Source organism: Rana temporaria, chromosome 12 (assembly GCF_905171775.1).
Source record: "Rana temporaria chromosome 12, aRanTem1.1, whole genome shotgun sequence".
NCBI classification, from domain to species: Eukaryota; Metazoa; Chordata; class Amphibia; order Anura; family Ranidae; genus Rana; species Rana temporaria.
Window position 1 is genome coordinate 37,186,948 of NC_053500.1, and position 21,680 is coordinate 37,208,627.

The window sequence follows — 21,680 nt, forward strand, 5'->3', positions numbered from 1 at the left end:
TGCCTCTCTGAAACATCAAGTGTCAGTTCCAGACTGTGATAGGAAGTGCTGGGAAGGACCCAGCGTGCCATAGGATTCCCCACCATTGATCCAGTCTCAAAAGCACGAACTGTGAAGGTTTTTTTTTCCTGCTGTTTATTGTGTTTCTGGCACTGTTCACCTTTATTTTGCACTGCCTTAATAATTTTTTGGTACCTCTGATATTTGTGTGATATTTGGTACCATTGCATCTTTCTACACGTTGGTCAATGTATAGCAGCAAGGGTTGATATTTAGCGCATTATTACTTTTTATTCACTTGGATATGGGGGGCGGCGCCCGTGCGCCCACTATGGAGGGGCCGCCACTGATTGACACCCCATTATCTATTGGAACTTTTATAAGCCTACTCCTTCTGCAACTTTGGCTCCTCTAATTCTGGTCTTATGTGTGTCCCTCAAACTAATCTACACTCTATGGGGAACAGGTCCTTCTCCTGTTATGCTCCCAAAACGTTGGAATTCTCTTCCCAAGAACATCAGAGATTCACCTTCTTCACTTTTCCCATTAAAATTTAAACATCTTTCTTCTTTCTTCTTTTTACCTAACTGCTCCATTTTTATTTGTTTTCTTGCGTATTGTTTGTTTTTGTTTCTTTTTTTAAAGTGCGTTGAGAAGATAAAAGGCGCTATATAAAATAAAGTTTATTATTATTAATAATAATTATGGTAAGTGACACGTTACTCTTTCTCCCATGTGACAGCACTGGTATTTGGGGATTGGCTGCACTCCACTCTATACCTCAGCAAACTAATTCTGAAGGGTCATCTAACCAATGCCATTTATTCCTTTGCCAACAATCTGATTGGCTGGTAGACGTGGCTGCATGCAGGCGCAGCAGGCTCCTCCATTACAGAGTTACCAATCAGTGCCAGGCCACAGGATGCCTTAACAACTATCTAATACTCCTTTGTTACAAAAAATGTATCATTTTTTTAATTTTCTAAATTGTGTAGCCCTTCTATTTATAGTGCAACCTGGTTCAGTCCCCACTGACTTGGCTATGTTATTTATTTAAACCATATCAGATGTTTGAATAATAATCAATCTTATTTTGCACTTACCCAAATGAGTTCTGAGGCTGGGTCATCGATTTTACACTTATCTTGCGTGACATGGTCCCAGTTTTTGATAATTGCTGTGTTTCAGAGTCCTGCAGTATAGAGAATAATACTTTGGTTAGGATTCGGAATTCAGCCCACATCCACCACTAGTGGGCCACCGACCCCACAACCTTGCCTGGCAGCAAATTACAATTCTTCCCATGTTTTTATCCCTTAAAAGACCCATGAAAGTATAGAAAAAATACCTGTTAGTCTGCCAGATATTAAAAAGGTCTCCTTCTGACTTTACCTCACAACGATAGATACCATACAGAGGTCTCCTTCTGACTTTACCTCACAACGATAGATACCATACAGAGGTCTCCTTCTGACTTTACCTCACAGCAATAGATACCATATGGAGGTCTCCTTCTGACTTTACCTCACAACAATAGATACCATACGGAGGTCTCCTTCTGACTTTACCTCACAACAATAGATACCATACAGAGGTCTCCTTCTGACTTTACCTCACAACAATAGATACCATACGGAGGTCTCCTTCTGACTTTACCTCACGACAATAGATACCATACGTAGGTCTTCTTCTGACTTTACCTCACAACTAGGGTTGCCACCTCATCCCTTTAAAACCGAACACATATTAATTACACAGGTTCTGTGGCTAATTAAGGTGGTAATTAGAATCATTTGGTGCCTTACCTGCATTAAATTAGCCTCAGAACCTGTGTAATTCATATGTGTTCGGTTTTAAAGGGATGAGGTGGCAACTCTACTCACAACAATAGATACCATACGGAGGTCTCCTTCTGACTTTACCTCACAACAATAGATACCATACGTAGGTCTTCTTCTGACTTTACCTCACAACAATAGATACCATACGGAGGTCTCCTTCTGACTTTACCTCACAACAATAGATACCATACGGAGGTCTCCTTCTGACTTTACCTCACAACAATAGATACCATACGGAGGTCTCCTTCTGACTTTACCTCACAACAATAGATACCATACGTAGGTCTTCTTCTGACTTTACCTCACAACAATAGATACCATAGGGAGGTCTCCTTCTGACTGTACCTCACAACAATAGATACCATACGGAGGTCTCCTTCTGACTTTACCTCACAACAATAGATACCATACGGAGGTCTCCTTCTGACTTTACCTCACAACAATAGATACCATACGGAGGTCTCCTTCTGACTTTACCTCACAACAATAGATACCATACGGAGGTCTCCTTCTGACTTTACCTCACGACAATAGATACCATACGTAGGTCTTCTTCTGACTTTACCTCACAACAATAGATACCATACGGAGGTCTCCTTCTGACTTTACCTCACAACAATAGATACCATACGTAGGTCTTCTTCTGACTTTACCTCACAACAATAGATACCATACGGAGGTCTCCTTCTGACTTTACCTCACAACAATAGATACCATACGGAGGTCTCCTTCTGACTTTACCTCACAACAATAGATACCATATGGAGGTCTCCTTCTGACTTTACCTCACAACAATAGATACCATACGTAGGTCTTCTTCTGACTTTACCTCACAACAATAGATACCATAGGGAGGTCTCCTTCTGACTGTACCTCACAACAATAGATACCATACGTAGGTCTTCTTCTGACTTTACCTCACAACAATAGATACCATACGTAGGTCTTCTTCTGACTTTACCTCACAACAATAGATACCATACGGAGGTCTCCTTCTGACTTTACCTCACAACAATAGATACCATACGGAGGTCTCCTTCTGACTTTACCTCACAACAATAGATACCATACGGAGGTCTCCTTCTGACTTTACCTCACAACAATAGATACCATACGTAGGTCTTCTTCTGACTTTACCTCACAACAATAGATACCATAGGGAGGTCTCCTTCTGACTGTACCTCACAACAATAGATACCATACGGAGGTCTCCTTCTGACTTTACCTCACAACAATAGATACCATACGGAGGTCTCCTTCTGACTTTACCTCACAACAATAGATACCATACGGAGGTCTCCTTCTGACTTTACCTCACAACAATAGATACCATACGGAGGTCTCCTTCTGACTTTACCTCACGACAATAGATACCATACGTAGGTCTTCTTCTGACTTTACCTCACAACAATAGATACCATACGGAGGTCTCCTTCTGACTTTACCTCACAACAATAGATACCATACGTAGGTCTTCTTCTGACTTTACCTCACAACAATAGATACCATACGGAGGTCTCCTTCTGACTTTACCTCACAACAATAGATACCATACGGAGGTCTCCTTCTGACTTTACCTCACAACAATAGATACCATACGGAGGTCTCCTTCTGACTTTACCTCACAACAATAGATACCATACGGATTTCCGTTTATATTCTACTGCTGTAACTAGTGTGAGGTTGATTGTCATAAGTTTTGTTTTTAAACTGTATATTTTTTATGTATAATAAATTAATTTTTTACTGTATCTACCTGTGTCATCAGTACCGAGAAAGTCCATATATACACAAATTCATTTCTGGGTGATAGTTTATTTTTGGTTTGCGGTACTAGCAGCCGCGACCATTCTATCCTCCGGTGCCCCTTTCTCTGCCAGATATTAGCTCTTAAAGTGGTTGTAAAGTCAGAAGTTTTTTTTATCTTTAAGATAAAAAACCTTATGAGTGTAGCAGTCCCCCTCAGCCCCCCTAATACTTACCTGAGCCCCATCTCTCTCCAGCGATGTCCACGAGTTCCTCGGCCATCCGCAACGCTCCACCTTAACCACTTAAGGACCAAGCCTCGTTTTGAGATTTGGTGTTTACAAGTTTAAAACTGTTTTTTTTTGCTCGAAAATTACTTAGAACCCCCAAACATTATATATTGTTTTTTTTTCTAACACCATAGAGAATAAAATGGCGGTCATTGCAATACTTTTTGTCACACCGTATTTGCGCAGCGGTCTTACAAGCGCACTTTTTTTATTTTTTTAAATAATTCACTTTTTTAAGACAACAGTAAAGTTAGTCCAATTTTTTTTTATATTGTGAAAGATAATGTTACGCCGAGTAAATTGATACCCAACATGTCACGATTCAAAATTGCGCCCGCTCGTGGAATGGCGTCAAACTTTTACCCTTAAAAATCTCCATAGGCGACATTTACATTTTTTTTACAGGTTGCTTGTTTTGAGTTACAGAGGAGGTCTAGGGCTAGAATTATTGCTCTCGCTCTAACGATTGTGGCGATACCTCACTTATGCATTCTGGGTGCGAACTCGCCGGGACGGGGCGATTTAAAAAAAATATTTTCTTATTTATTTTACTTGATTTAATTTATTTTTACACTTTAAAAAAAAATATATATTTGGGTCACTTTTATTCCTATTACAAGGAATGTAAACATCCCTTGTAATAGAAAAAAGCATGACAGGTCCTCTTAAATATGAGATCTGGGGTCAAAAAGACCTCAGATCTCATATTTAGACTAAAATGCAAAAAAAAAAAAAATTTGTCATTTGAAAAAATGACAACAAAAAAAATGTGCCTTTAAGATGTATAGGCGGAAGTGACGTTTTGACGCTGCTTCCGCCCTGCTATGGTATAGAGACAGGTGGCGGCCATCTTCCCCTCACTCGTCTCCATACCCAGCAAGGAAGAGGACCCGATCGCCTCCGCCTCCGGTAAGCGGTGGAGGGCGCAGGAGATCGGCAGGAGGGGCCCCCTCTCCCGCCGCCGATAACGGTGATCTTGCGGCGGATCCGCCACAGAGACCACCATTATTGTTTACAGGATCGCTCATTGAAGAGATGGAAACCTCGGTTGTGGCAGCAGCTGCTGCCGTTACCGAGATATCCATCTTTAAAATGCCGACGTATATATACAGTGGGCAGTCCTTAAAGGGGTTGTTAAGGTACAATTTATTTTCCTAAATAGCTTCCTTTACCTTAGTGCAGTCCTCCTTCACTTATCTCATCCTTCCATTTTGCTTTTAAATGTCCTTATTTCTTCTGAGAAATCCTCACTTCCTGTTCTTCTGTCTGTAACTCCACACAGTAATGCGTGGCTTTCTCCCTGGTGTGGAGTGTCGTGCTCGCCCCCTCCCTTGGACTACAGGAGAGTCAGGACGCCCACTAACACACAGCTCATTTCTCTATCTGCAACGTAGAGAGCGTCCTGACTCTCCTGTAGTCCAAGGGAGGGGGCGAGCACGACACTCCACACCAGGGAGAAAGCCTTGCATTACTGTGTGGAGTTACAGACAAAAGAACAGGAAGTGAGGATTTCTCAGAAGAAATAAGGCCATTTAAAAGCAAAATCGAAGGATGAGGTAAGTGAAGGAGGACTGCACTAAATTAAGGAAGCTATTTAGGAAAATAAATTGTACCTTTCCAACCCCTTTAAGTGGTTAATGGCTGAGACACTGCCATTGGCTCACACTGCTGTCAATCAGTCAGTTAACCAATCAGGAGGGAGAGGTGGCCGGGCCAAACCGGGGCTCCGTGTCTGAATGGACACAGGGAGCTGTGACTCAGCTCGGGTGCCCCCATAGGAAGCTGCCTGCTGTGGGGGCACTCGACAGGAGGGAGAAGGCCAAGAAAGCTGAAGAGGGACCCAAGAAGAGAAGGATATTGGCTGCTCTGTGCAAAACCACTGCACAGGGCAGGTAAGTATAACATGTTTGTTATTCTTAGAGGAAAAACAACAAGATTTTACGATGTGCTGCAGGCTATACCTGGCAGCGCCAATCATTGTATTCTGCCGGTGGGGAGAGTCTCTTTGCTGCCAGGATACTAAGACACATCGGGGGGAACTTACCAATAATCCTCTGATACAATTAAGCAAGATACTCAGTAACATCCGGAGAAATGCGAATTTCTACCCACGTTTCCGCTATGCTCAGATGTGATTGGGGCCTTAGATTTTATGAAACAGCCTCTCCTGATCTCCACAGAGACTGGAAGTTGAGATAATAGGAGCCAATACTGGGAACTGGAGTCTTTGTTTCACTTGTCTAATTCTATTTCTGGTTTTCACTTCTCTTTTCGGTATGGCTCAACACTCTGGCTGTGGTTTGTATGGGGCGCCTTTCTGCTCTGCTGGCTTCTGCATTGTATAATATCAGCATTGCTTTCTCCAGCTGCTGGCTCAATGGATTTTATAATAGTCCATTATAAATAGGACATTAATAATGATGTCATTTTTAACAAGACACCGCAGACTGTCTTTTTAAATGATTACAAAATAAAACAGGAATTATTAAAAGCCTGAAGAGACACTAGAGCAGGGGTCATCAAACTACGGCCCGCGGGCTGCATACAGCCCACAGAGGACTTGTAACCGGCCCACCCGACCCTGACAGGCAACAGGCAATTCCGTTTCCGAACTCCCGCCGTGCATTGCGCGCTGTGACGTAATTTGTTCGAACGGCGCGGCGCTTAGCGTACTTCCGTATTCCCGGACGGCTTACGCAAACGACGTTAAATTTTGAATTTCGACGCGGGAACGACGGCCATACTTTAGACAGCAATACGCGTGCTGACTAAAGTTAAGGCACCAAAAAAAACGACTAACTTTGAGACGGGAGACTAGCGTAGCGGCGACGTAGCGAACGCGAAAAACCGCCGTAACTGCTAATTTGCATACCCGACGCTGGTTTACGACGCAAACTCCCCCCAGCGGCGGCCGCGGTATTGCATCCTAAGATCCGACAGTGTAAAACAATTACACCTGTCGGATCTTCTGGCTATCTATGCGTAACTGATTCTATGAATCAGTCGCATAGATAGAACAACAGATACGACGGTGTATCTAGAGATACGCCGTCATATCTGCTCTGTGAATGTGGCCCACAGTATATATTTAAAAAACTACACAAATGTTTATCTAACTTAAATTTATGTTGCTTCAATAAGGCTTTACGAAGGGCAATAGCATACAAAAGGAGTGAAAGTCTCACCGTCATTCCATGACCAGTGTTATCAAGGGAAGAGAAATTAATGGGATTTCTGGCATATGTGGACTGCGGTCCTTTGTTTTCTCCATACACAATTTTTTGAGTGCGTGGGAACTTCTTCGAAACTGTCAAACTTCCAATTTTGCGCCTGGAAACTTTTTCGCCATGGATATCTATTAACTGCAGACAGAAATAGAATGAAAAAATAAATGTAATTTTATATACTGTAGGTATGGAGGATATTCTACATTTTCCTTACCACCAGGGGACAATACAAACAGCTGATTCTATTAAATACTCTTAGAACGGCTCCCGGTTTGCACAATGCATTCCATATACTCTGCTGTAATTGCAGTTCTACTAGGAAATAAATAGCATTTGAATTATTATACGCATAAGGGAACAAAGCAGATATGTACAAAGTTGAACCTTTAAAAGTAAATCCAAACTTAACTTAAATTTCGGGTTTGTCTAAATAAAGTGCTGGATTCACAGCCTCCAGTGACGGGAAATCTCTACCTTTCCTAGTTTTAATCAATTGCTGCAGCTATTATAAACACAATGATGACATTACACTCATCCAATAGATTTGTTGGAGTGTAGAAGAAACTGGGGAGTCCAGCTACAAGAGGGTTAGGCCCTGTACACACGAGAGGATATCCGTTGGAAATGGTCCGCCGGACCGTTTCCAGCGGACATTTCTGCTCCCGATTTTGATCTGATGGCTGTACACACCATCAGATCAAAATCCCCATGGAAAAGATACGCGGTGACGTGGCCGCGCTGTTGCCGCGACGATGACGCGGCGACATGCGCGACCCTGGAAGGTAAATACTTCCACGCATGCGTCGAATCACTTCGACGCATGCAAGGGATGGGGATCGCTTGGACTTATCCGGTGAGTCTGTACAGACGACCGGATCAGTCCAACGGACAGGTTTCCAGCGGATAGATTTCTTAGCATGCTAAGAAATTTTTATCCGCTTGAAAACCGTCGACTGGAGAAATCTCTGCCGAAAAATGTCCGCTAGGCCGTACACACGACCGGATTTGTCTGCTGGAACTGATCCGCGGATAAATCCCAACGGACAGATCCGGTCGTGTGTACGAGGCCTTAGTAACACTTTATAGATACCATTGTAGCACCCTGCACTAAGCTGGATACACTTAATTTTTGGCTCTGCTTCACCCAGCTAAGCAGCAATTTATTTTTCAGGCCTGGTCAGATCTATCCCAAAGCCTGGTGGTTAATTGCTCCTTTCTGCCTCTGGACAGAGGCGGCTCTCTAATTAGGCAAATTAGGAGGTTGCCTAAGGCCTCGCACTCTAAGGGGCCTCGCAACCACTGAATTTGACTAATTAAAGAGCTTGAGATAAGTAGGAATAGCAGTGCCAAGGTGGCTGGAGGATGGAGTGAGTAGCAGAGCTCCCGCCTCTACTGCACTGGCTGCTCTGTACTACATTCCCTTACTGTGTGCTCGTCCGGTGATCACCGGCTCCTCCGGGTCGCTCTCTCATTCTCCATGCAGCACCGCTCAGCCCAGAGGACACTGACTCCAGCACCAAGACAGAGTGCACTGAGAAAAAGTGCCCTGACACCAGCACTGAGAGAGTGGACACTGAAACCAGCACTTTAAGGCTCTTGATATTTGATATTAATGCTGTTATTTATTATCGCTTGAATTATTTTTTCCATTAGGGGTGTGAGTGGGGCCTCACGTCTAAGTTATGCCTAAGACCTCACAAAGTCTAGGGCTGCCTCTGGATGAGGCTTCCAGAAAAAGAGTAGGAGGGTTAACTACTGGGTTATGAAACTTTATCTGACCCTAACCAACCCCTGGGAGGGAGACCAGGGGCGGACTGACAACTCATGGGGCCCCCGGGCAATAGGAGATTATGGGGCCCCCATGCAAAAGGAGATTATGGGGCCCCCGGGCAATAGGAGATTATGGGGCCCCCAGGCAAAAGGAGATTATGGGGCCCCGGGCAATAGATAATGGGGCCACATAATATACACAAACACACACACACACACACACATACAGTATACACACACATACACACACTGAAAAGGTACTGGAGAGGCGGGCAACTATAATCCTGGGATTAAAAAAAAAACACAGATTTTTAGATACCGTCCCTGGTTTACTGAGGCTGGCAACCCTGATGGGGCCCCCTAGTGGCATGGGGCCCTCGGGCAGTGCATGGGTAACTGCTTGTTTTTTCATTTATTTAGGTGATTGCAGAGATGAGATATACTTATATACTTATTCTCAGTAAAAACACCCTGCAACTACAGTAAAACTCTGTTTTTAGAGAGAGGGTACAATTCTCAAAGCACAGCAAGTGGAAAGGGGAACTTTGTTACTTGTTTCTGGTGGGAACTTCCTGTCGGTTACACCCCTGTTACACCCCTGTTTCCAGACTGAAAAATGTACTCTATTTCATTGCAGCTACCATTTATTAAAGCAAACTCATTTTACCTGTCCCCCATTATTTATTTATTTTTGAAAATCTTTTTATTGCGTTTACGACATACAAACAGACAACAGTAAACCTGCCTCAGCATTGGGACTAGACCCATGCAGGAGTCAGTGCCAGCCAGCAATTGGGCTGCTTCTAACATTAGTAACATACAGCTGTAGCACGTCCACAAACAAAAAAACAAAGAAAACAAAAACAACCAACCTAGTGCTGTATCGGCTCCTGCTCAATTGAAATGTCTAATGCCATGTACACACGACCGTTATTTAATGTCATTGAAAAAAACTATGTTTTTCTCGACGTGATTCCTCTCAAGCCTGCCTTGCATACACATGATCGTTAAAAAAATTCTTGAGCAAAGCGCGATGAAGTACAGCACGTACAACGGCACTATAAAGAGGAAGTTCCATTCGAATGGCACCATCCTTTGGACTGCTTATGCTAATTTCCCCATCTCATAACTCACTTCTAAAGCATGAGCATTTTTTCCCCCCTCGTTAAAGCGTACACACAACTGTTTTTCATGACGTAAAAAAAAAAGGCGTGAAAAACTACGAGAAAAATAGAGCAGGTTCTAAATTTTTAATGCCCATTTTCTCGTCGAGAAAAATGCTCTGGAGCCTACACACGACCGTTTTTCACAACCAGTTTAAAAAATTGCATTTTTCTCGTCATGGAAAACGGTCGTGTGTACGCGGCATAAGGATCACATCTTTAAGTCGAGACTCAAGGGACAATAAAAGGTATCCAAGAAACCCACATCAGAGGTTACAATACAAAAAGATCACCCAATGTATCAAAATCACATCCACCCGTAGAGTGGTATTATGTACATGCTCAATCAGTCTGCGGTTGCCGTGGAGGCCTCCGCTAGCCATTTGGCCCATTCTCTATCTTATTTTTTGGGGCATTCTCTACTGTGGTAGGTTTTCTTATAGAGTGGTAGTGCTTTATTGACATGGGTTTTCCATAACAATATGGACGGCGGGGCACGTTTTTTCGAGCAGAGAGTGATAATTTTCCTGGCATAGAATAGCAGAAGTCCTATCAGAGTTCTCTCTACTATCCTGGGGGCTAATTCTTCTACTAAGCCTAGAAGGCATATCTGCGGGGTTGGGGCTATATCTATTCCCTCCACCTCTTGTATTACAGATAGTATTTGTGACCAGTAGTTTTTAATTGCTGGGCAGGACCAGAAGATGTGTATGAAGTCGGCCAGATCCCTAGCACATCTCCAAAACTCAGAGGACAGGGAGGTTCTCATCTTATGCAATCTATATGGGATAATATATGCCCGGTGCAGTATTTTGTATTGTATGAGACGGTCTCAAAGTGAGACCAGGATTTTGAAGGGGAAGTACCACATGTCCTCCCAATCCTCGGAGTCCAGTCCCGGGATGTCCTGTGTCCATCGCTGATGGAGCTTTGACAAGTCTGGAGAGGAGACTCTAAGGAGATGTGCATAGAGGACCGAGGTCAGTTTCCTGGTGCATTCATTTCTATGGGTAGATTCACACACATTGGCCTAACTTTAGGACGGCCTAGCCTAGCCTGTTTAGGCTACACCGCCGTAAATTCGTTAGGCTAGTAGTGATTTTCAAACCACTTACCTGCTAATCTACGGCGGCGTAGCCTAAAACGAGCGGGCGTAAGGGCGCCTAATTCAAATGACTTGGAGGGGGGCGTGTTGTATGGAAATGAGGCTTGACCTCACGTTTTTTGACGTTTTTTTACACTGCGCATGCGCCGGGCGACTACATTTCCCAGGGCACATTGCGACTAAGTACGCCGTACGGGTCTATTGATTTCGACGTGGACGTAAACGATGTAACTCCCGATTCGCGGACGACTTGCGCAAACGACGTAAAAAATTTGAACCTCACGGCGGGAACGGCGGCCATACTGAACATTGTTATTCCACTTCATAGGTGGAATAACTTTAGGCGGCTTATCCCTTACGGAAACAACGTAATTCGACGGCGTAGGCCTGGCGTACGTTCGTGAATCGGCGTATGCCCTCATTTACATAATCTACGCCGGCCGCAATGGAAGCGCCATCTAGCGGCCATCAGAAACATTGCAAGCTAAGATAGAACGGCGCAAGCCGGCCTATCTTAGCTTTGTTTAAGCGTATCTCTGTGTGTGAGCATACGCTTAAACAAACGCTGGTGTAGATTCAGAGTTAGGTCGGCTTATCTACTGATAAGCCGGCCTCTTTGTGAATCTACCTATCAATGACCCTCTTCAGATCAGATTGCACTCAGCACTGGTGTATAGTCATCTGTTTTTCTTGCATCATAATCTATGGACATACACAGAGCTTTTTTTCTCAGAAAATAGGTGCAGGAACTCAACCACGACCCCGTTCAGATTTCACAAACAGTAGAAGGGTCTTAAAGGGGCATTAAATACCAGAATTGCATTACATACAGAGTGCAGAGTTTGGGGGGTTACACACAGAGTGCAGAGCTGTCACTTGTAAACACAGAAACCAGACTTCTGTGTTTACAAGTGATTGTGGTGAGCAGGCACCAAAGGGTCTGAGTCAGAGGTGGTGGAACTGAGTTCCACCAAGTTCCCCCTGAAAAAAAGCCCTGGACATACATTTCATTTTCTGGATTTTAATAATCTATATATGGACTTGCAACAATATTGATTTTTCCTATTTCACGGATATTTATTAATTTATCTACGGTTTTACATTGGTTATGTTTTATTAACAAATCACCACACAGTTATTTGATGTAGAAGTTGAGTCTCATTTGATCAATGGGTGTTATATATATATATATATATATATATATATATATATATATATATATAATCTTTATATATTATTTATTAATTTTAAGGTAGCGCAATTTATTTTTCTTTCAATTTCAATTTTTGTATTCATGTTATACATGATAATTGCAGCTTCCACATTATAGCTGGTAATCAACGCTTCCAGCCATTTGTTGATTATTTCCCAACGTGGTTTCTCTTCCAATTTTTCATAGGTTGTTTGCTCTGCCAATTTTTACATACAGTATATTGTTTTATGTTATTTTATTTTTTCAGCTCTGCTAAAGGGGGAGTTATGTGCCTCCAAAATGCATTGACTATGGTCTGTGACTTCTAATAAAACTTTCTCCTGGACTTGATATAAACCTGTGGCACGCTCTTTCATCCTTTTTTAATAACTACAAGAGAGTGACACCTTTTGTGGCAGAGAGCCATCGACATCAATAAGCAAATCTTGCAATTGTAGCCACGAGAGGTAAGTGGTGAGAGTGGCGCCATGGCGGGTAAACCCACAGAATTTAAATTTTAGTTTCAAGTTGAGCTGGCTCATCATTGTCCTTCTTTGCAGAGTGTGATTCATTAAACATAGGGAGTTGGCTTATAAATTAAAGGAGTTACATATATAATTATTTGTAAAATTTTCTTGATAGCTAGCAAATATGAACTGCAAAAATCATTAAATAAGGACAACAAAGATTATTTCAACAAAGAAAAACAATTATTGAAAATAACAGTAGATGGCAGCACTTAGTCTCTTCTCTAAATATACAGTACTATGTCCATAACTTCACATTTGCAGAGACTGTGAAGAAAGTTTTCTTTTCATTGTGCTATCAGGCGTCTGCTTTTCCTTTATCAGCACAAAGGTCTGTACAGGAACGCTGACTGTTATCTCTCCTTCGTCTATAGTAGAAGGACATACTCCGCTCTTGCTCATATTTTTGCACATTGACTAAGGTAAATAAAATATTTTAGCCAAACCTTTTTTTTAGGCTTAGACACAATGAGGAAGGGTTAAAACTTTTTCAGGCTTTTGATACTAGACTATTTTGCCAGAAGCCTGTGGACACCTAGATATCACCTAAATTATTGGGAGCGATTCAATAAAGCATTTGCAACACTTTTCTGGCAGCATGATCCCTTTAGATTAGAACATCCGTGCATACTTCATAAAAGCCTTGCCACAGTTTCGTTAAGAGTTCTGACACGTGCAACATTTTGTTCTTACTTCTAACATGTTCATAATGGGTTGCTATTGCTGTGACAAATTCAGAAAGAATTACTTCCAGTTCATAGATAAGGAAACTGAAGGCAATTAAAGCCAACGCTATATCGGGGTAGAGAGACAAGCCCTAATGTTCAGAGTGGGGTTTTAACGTGTATACATCTTGGCATGTGCCACCCCGTTACTGATTGCTAGGATGCTGTCAGCTACACAGTGTCACCAGTTGCTAGGATGCTGTCAGCTACTGTACATAGTGTCATCAGTTGCTAGGATGCTGTCAGCTACACAGTGTCACCAGTTGCTAGGGTGCTGTCGTCTACACAGTGTCATTCGTTGTTTGGGATGCTGTCAGCTACACAGTGTCCCCAGTTGCTAGGATGCTGTCATCTATACAGTGTCATTAGTTGTTGGGATGCTGTAGGCTACATAGTGTCACCAGTTGCTAGGATGCTGTCAGCTACACAGGGTTACCAGGTACTAGAATGCTGTCAGCTACACAGTGTCACCAGTTGCTAAGATGCTGTCAGCTACACAGTGTCACCAGTTGCTAGGATGCTGTCAGCTACACAGTGTCACCAGTTGCTAGGATGCTGTCAGCTACACAGTGTCACCAGTTGCTAGGATGCTGTCAGCTACACAGTGTCACCAGTTGCTAGGATGCTGTCAGCTACACAGTGTCACCAGTTGCTAGGATGCTGTCAGCTACACAGTGTCACCAATTGTTAGGATACAGTCAGCTACATAGTGTCACCAGTTGCTAGGATACTGTCATCTACACAGTGACATTATTTATTGGGATGCTGTCAGCTACACAGTGGGGTTTATTTACTAAAATTGGAGCATGAAAATCTGGTGCAGCTCTGTATATAAACCATTCAGCTTCCAGGTTATATTGGCAAAGCTAAATTAAAGAAGCTGTTTGATTACTATGAACAGCTGCACCAGATTCTGAGTGCATAGGACAAAGAGACTATGGGGGTTATTTACGAAAGGCAAATCCACTTTGCACTACAAGTGTAGTCGCTGTAAATCTGAGGGGAAGATCTGGAATGAGGGGAAGCTCTGCTAGTTTCATCATCCAATCATGTGCAAGCTAAAATGCTGTTTTTTATTTTCCTTGCTTGTCCCCCTCGGATCTACAGTGACTGCACTTCCAAGTGCACTTGCAGAGAGCATAAGAAGGTGCCTTTCTGAGTTAAGAATACATAGTAGAATATCATTTTTTTAGACCAGAGTTTGGTGTCACTTTGGGCCCTGGCAACTGTTGTTCCATTGTCCAATGGCCAGTAAGGACACTGTCATTGAGCAGAAGGATGGCAGTTAGTGCAGAGAAAGCAATGCCACAGTAATAATGTTAAACCAATATTATAGATGCATGCTATAAAGGTTTTTCTGTCTTGTTAAGTTAATACTGTATGGTGTATATTGTAGGCAGAACTTTTAAAATATGTAGTACAGATTCACGTTAAGGGTATTGTGGTTCCTGTAGGAGGAAAGGATTTTGAAGATGCCTTATGATGCATGGGAAACATTGTGCCCATAGGCGGCACATGCTTTGTGCGAACACCTGGTAACCAACCTGGGAGATAATTCGGACTTTAGCCTCCTCCTTCTGTAGAACCAGGCTCTGTTCTTCCAGCATCTCAGACATGTATCTGGCAGCTATTCCCACTTGAGACACCACGCTGGCCAGGGTCTGGGTGACTAGAGACATGGTTTTCTCCAGAGCCTTGCGCTTGTCGGGAGCCTGCGGAGAAGCCAAGGACAGCTCTTCAAAGGATCAATCAATTTAAAAAAATAAAACTTTGAAAGCATTTAAAAAAAAAACACTAATGGAAGTTTCAGGAACTTAGATGAAGAACAGATATCTGAGACAAATGAATACCTTGCTGCAATACTAATCATTTCTAAAAACAATAATAGATACTTGGTGGAATGATCAGGCAGTGTGCTGTATTTTGCAGTTTACTAAACTGTTCTGTCCACCAGACTTCTATTCTGATTATCTGTGTCGGTAAAATTACATGTAAGGTTTGTAATTTACATAAGACAATCATATGTGGAGTGCAGGCTCCACCTAGTGTTCTTTTTTGGTATTGCTGCAGTTGTTCTGTTTATTTGACTCACTGTATGTGTAGTTAAGGAAGTTGTTAGTAAGCAGGGAATTCTGGGTAGAATCTTCACAGGAAGTGAACCTGCCATAATTTTTGAGAAGATACTGCAGGAAGCAAGACATGTATTTCACAATCTATCGCCATCTCCCCTTAGAGAACTTAAAAAGTAGGTTTTGACTATCTCATCCTATATTGTAGATCGTTGTTTCTGTAATGTATGCTGTAATGTATGTAATATTGTACTTATTGAGGTCTATTTCTGTTATTTTGTAGTTTCACCTGGCTTGTTCTAATAAAACTGAGATCAAAGAAATATGGTATCTGAAGTTTATGGGAGAAGAAGGTTTAGCTGTCTGCCCTAGAGACAGAACATAAACAGGTGACAAGTTAGAAACGATAATGCAAAACAGGTTTAGTATGGCAAAAGCATGCATACACTAAAAAATTATGAAAACAAGTTAATGATGGTAAATAACATGGACTTTTCAAGGCAATGTCTAGTTGGCTTAATTAGGGTAAAATGTGGCTGTATAATACATTCTCTATAACAGGAGTCTCTAAACTGTGACCTGAAATGCAGCCTTCAAGATTTTATGTGGATCACAGCTAGGGTTAGTTGTTTCTCATAGAGGTCACAAACAGGTCTTTAGATTAGCCTATGATCTCTGATTCTCCCCAGATTCCACAATCCCCCCTCCGGTCTCTAGCACAGATTCCCTTTGGCTGCCTCAAACGGAAGGTGGAGGAGTGCATGGTCTCTAACATCCCCCAGCTCCATGATGTCGTCATGGAGGAGTGGAAGAGGACTCCAGTGGCAACCTGTGAAGCTCTGGTGAACTCCATGCCCAAGAGGGTTTGGGCAGTGCTTGAAAACAATGGAGGCCACACAAAATATTGACACTTTGGGCCTATTCTGGACATTTTCACTTAGGGGTGTACTCACTTTTGTTGCCAGCGGTTTATACATTAATGGCTGTATGTTGAGCTATTTTGAGGGGACGGCATATTTACACTGTTATACAAGCTGTACACTCACTACTTTACATTGTAGCAAAGTGTCATTTCTTCAGTGTTGTCACATGAAAAGATAGAATAAAATATTTACAATAATGTGAGGGGTTTACTTACTTTTGTGAGATACTATATATACAGCCAGGGGTGGACTGACAACTCATAGGGCCCCCGGGCAATAGGAGATTATGGGGCCCCTGGGCAATAGGGGATTATGGGGTCCCCATGTAATAGATTGTGGGCCACACAGTATACACACACATACAGTATACATACAAAGTATACACACACACAGACACACAGGCCCAGATTCTCATACATTCGCGCTGCTCCTGGGCAGCGTAATATATGAGCTCTACGTTACACCGCCGCAGGTCTACAGGTTTACATCCTGATTCTCAGAACACTTACCTGTAAACTTGCGGCGGTGTAGCATTAGATTGCTCGGCGCAAGCCCGCCCAATTCAAATGGGGCGGGCACCATTTAAATTAGGCGCGCTCCCGCGCCGAGCGTACTGCGCATGCTCCGTCGGGTAAATTACCCGACGTGCATTGCGCTAAATGACGTCGCCCCGACGTCATTTGCCTAGATGTATACGTAAATGGCGTCCAGCGCCATTCACGGACGTCTTACGCAAACGACGTAATTTTTATTCAATTCGACGCGGGAACGACGGCCATAGTTAACATTGGTTGCGCCTGCTAATTAGCAGGGGCAACCTTACGCGTCGGGTACGCTACGCAAACGACGTTAATTTGCTGCGTCGACCTCGCGTATGTTCGGGAATCGCCGTACTTACCTCATTTGCATAGACGACGGGGAAAAGCGACGATGCGACACCTAGCGGCGGGAAAAAAAATTACTTTTAAGATCTGACAGCGTAACAGCCTTACGCTTGTCAGATCTAATGGGTACCTATGCGAAACTGATTCTGAGAATCAGTCGCATAGATACCCGGGGCCAGATGAGGTGTTACGACGGCGCTAATGGTGTTGCGCCGTCGTAACGCCTTTGAGAATCTGGCCCAATGTATACACACACACACAGAATACACATACACACACACTGAAAAGGTACTGGAGAGGCGGGGCAGCTATAATCTAGTGATTTTTTAAAAAACTTTTTTACATACTGTCCCTGGTTTTACTGAGGCTGGCAACCCTGATGGGGCCCCCTAGTGGCATGGTCAGTCCGCCCCTGTATACAACATATATATTATATATGTAAATCACTACATAAATAGTTGGTGCTATATAAATACCTGTAATAAAATGATGTTCATGTATGGTCGGAAAAAAGATCATTATAAAATACCCCTGTACATCTCACCACCATCTAATGCCTATGTTTTGTTTAAAATTGACATCATGCATTTTATCCCTATCATCCCAGGATGTTTTTCTACAAAGTGCTATTAATCCATTGGAATGCCTACTAATAATAATACATCTGGGTCTTTCAGGAATAATAGTGTTCTTATGACAACACATGCAAAGCTCAGAGAAGGAATAATAAAGTGGACCTAATACAGTAAAACCTTGGTTTGAGAGTAACTTGGTTTGCGAGCAGTTTGCAAGACAAGCACAGTGTTTAAATAAATTTTGACTTGATACACAAGCGATGTCTTAACCACTTAAGACCCAGACCAAAATGCAGGTAAAGGACCCGGACAGTTTTTGCGATTCGGCACTGCGTCACTTTAACTGACTATTGCGCGGTCGTGCGACGTGGCTCCCAAACAAAATTGGCGTCCTTTTTTCCCCACAAATAGAGCTTTCTTTTGGTGGTATTTAATCACCTCTGTGGTTTTTATTTTTTGCGCTATAAACAAAAATAGAGCGACTTTTTGCTATAATAAATATCCCCAAAAAATATATAAAAAAACATTTTTTTTCCTCAGTTTAGGCCGATACTTAGTCTTCTACCTATTTTTGGTAAAAAAAATTGCAATAAGCGTTTATCGGTTGGTTTGCGCAAAATTTATAGCGTTTACAAAATAGGGGGTCGTTTTATTGCATTTTTATAAAAAACTATTTGTTTTACTACTAATGGCGGTGATCAGCGTTTTTTTTCATGACTGCGACATTATGGTGGACACTTCGGACAATTTTGACGCATTTTTGGGACCATTGTCATTTTCACAGCAAAAAAATGCATTTAAAATGCATTGTTTACTGTGAACATGACAGTTGCAGTTTGGGAGTTAACCACAAGGGGGCGCTGAAGGGGTTATGTGTGACCTCATGTGTTTACAACTGTAGGGGGGTGTGGCTGTAGGTGTGACATCATCGATTGTGAATCCCTATAAAAGGGATCACACGATCGATGCCGCCGCCACAGTGAGGAACGGGGAAGCTGTGTTTACACACAGCTCTCCCCGTTCTTTAGCACCGGGGACCGATCGCGGGACTCCAGCGGCGATCGGGTCCGCGGGTCCCACGGTCCTGGTCACGGAGCTTCGGACCGGGTCGCGGGCGCGCGCCCGCGACCCACGGCTGGGTACTAGCACAGGACGAACCTGTACGTGCATGTGCCCAGCCGTGCCATTCTGCCAATGTAAATGTGCAGGTTGTAAAGGGTGCAGGTTGTAAAGGGTGAAAACTTTAGTGTACAGCTCCCCTCGCAGCCCCCCCATTACTTATCCAAGCCCCATCTCAATACAGTGATGTGCACAAGAGCAGTGGCTCTCCTGGGTCTCTTCCTCCTTATTGGCTGAGACACAGCAGGGAGTGAGCACGCACAAGTGCCCCCAGAGCAAGCAGCTTGCTCTGGGGGCACTGGGCAAGGGAGAGGGGCCTCAAACGCCTGCTGGGGACCTGAGAAGAGGCAGATCGAGGCTGCTCTGTGCATAACCACTACACAGAGCAAGTAAGTATGATGTGTTTTCTATTTTAAATGGAAAAAAAAATAAACACAAACCTTTAGAACCACTTTAACCACCGTGGATGTCTGTAAAAACGGAGACTGGAATGCTAATAAATATGTATGACATATATAAGCAAATATATGTTCACTTCTTCCTCATAAATTCACCCAGGGGAATTAACCAAGGAAGTTACAACAGAACTATGCACCCATCATCAGCAAAGAATTTGCAGGTGTTCACCTCTAGTCTTGTAATTCCTTGTTCACGTGGGCATACTACAGTGTACATCCATGTGAGGGTTGTGTTTACCCACACGGGCATGAGCAGGTGTTCTGTGCATCCCAGTCCCATTGATGTCAGGCATTGGCTACACGGACACGCGCTGCTCCCTATCTGACAACTGTGTAGGTGCGGGTATATGTCTGATAAACCTCCACTGCACCGTACCGTGGATGTATACCAGCAGCCAGAAGATCGTCCAGAAAAATGTTCACGTGAGACCTTAAAGATTTCCTCTTCTATTCCTGTCTTGGTGACAATGTTCTTGGTTTTTCTGACACTATCATGCCTTGTACACTTGACTGGTTTTCACGAGAAAACTGCCATTTTTTATATTGGTCGTGAAAACTGGTCGTGTGTATGCTCCATAGCAGTTTTCTCTACGAAAAAACTGCCCGCAAAAAAATTTAAACCAGCTCTCTTTTTTCTCGTTGTGTTTCCCGTCAGTTTTTTTCCTGGAAAAAACGGTTGTGTGTATGCTTTTCCGATGGGAAAACAAACGTGCATGCTCAGAATCATGTATGCAGCCCAAAAGCAGAGCAAAGGGTGGCGCCATTTGAAAGGAACTTCCCCTTTATAGTCCCGTTGTACGCCACCGCGCTTTGGTCGGACGTTTTTTTGCATGAACATGTGTATGCAAGTCAGGCTGGAGAGGAATCACGTCAGGAAAAACGTTGTTTTTTTTCGTGCTGAGAAAAATGGTCGTGTGTACGAGGCATCAGTGACAGTGGTCACTAGGACAAATTGAGTGCATTTTCCCAATAAGGAGATGGACAGCAACAAAACAGGGGTTCTAACTTCTCAACCATTCTATGAAAAGCTGATAAAATCTTTGGATTAAAAGTGGAAGTTCATCCTCTGATTACTTTTGCATGGTGTCACTGGTCAATGGCCGGCAGCTTCCAATACTGATTGCTAGACAAGAGAGAAGTCAAACATGATGCTATGCGTTGATCAGGTTACACGTGTATGGCACGTGTAATACACTTTAACTTCTTCAGACCCGGGCCATTGTAAAAAGACGGCCACAAGGTGGCTCTACAATGCCAGGAGGCCGTCTTTTTACGGCCTCGGGTCCTCCGGCCACTGGGGGTGTGCCCGGTGCATCACTGGGATGCCGATGCGCGTGCCTGGCGGCCACGATGTCCGCCAGTTACCCGCAATCGGCAGTGACAGAGCAGGGATGTGGATCTCTGTGTGTAAACACAGAGATCCATGTCCTGTCAGGGAGAGGAGACCGATGGTGTGTCCCGTGTACATAGGGACACCGATCGGTCTCCTCCCCCAGTCAGTCACCCTCCCCCACAGTTAGAATCACTCCTAGGGAACACATTTAACCCCTTGATCGCCCCCTAGTGTTAACCTCCAGCACCTTGCACCTCTGGACCCCTTTACATTACACAGCACCCTGCACCTCTGGACCCCTTTACATTACACAGTGCCCTGGACCCCTTTACATTACATAGCACCGCACCTCTGGACCCTTTTACATTACACAGCACCCTGCACCTCTAGACCCCTTTACATTACACAGCGCCCTGGACCCCTTTACATTACATAGCACCCTGCACTTCTGGGCCCCTTTACATTACAAAGCACCCTGCACCTCTGGGCCCTTTTACATTACACAGCACTCTGCACTTCTGGACCCCTTTACATTACACAGCACCTTGCACCTCGGGACCCCTTTACATTACACAGCACCCTGCACCTTTGGACCCTTTTACATTACACAGCACCTTGCACCATGGATCCATACTTTCTGATTATGCCAAATTCTGACCCCACCATCTGAATGTCACAGCTGAAATCGAGACTCATCAGACCAGATGGATGTATATACGTACCCTTTAAAAGG

General features: G+C 43.4%; 1 protein-coding gene across 2 annotated transcripts in view; it reads right to left on the bottom strand.

Moving 5' to 3' along the window:
* The window catches only part of ABI3 (ABI family member 3), a 48,802-nt gene that overhangs the window by 23,421 nt on the left and 3,701 nt on the right, over positions 1 to 21,680 (bottom strand). For both annotated transcript variants that reach the window (XM_040331758.1, XM_040331757.1), the window contains exons 2-4: positions 15,131 to 15,298; positions 7,063 to 7,239; positions 1,104 to 1,192 (exon numbers count right to left, since the gene is read on the bottom strand). In XM_040331758.1, coding sequence (XP_040187692.1) covers positions 1,104 to 1,192; positions 7,063 to 7,239; positions 15,131 to 15,298 — 434 coding nt within the window. The remainder of the gene's footprint in view (positions 1 to 1,103; positions 1,193 to 7,062; positions 7,240 to 15,130; positions 15,299 to 21,680) is intronic.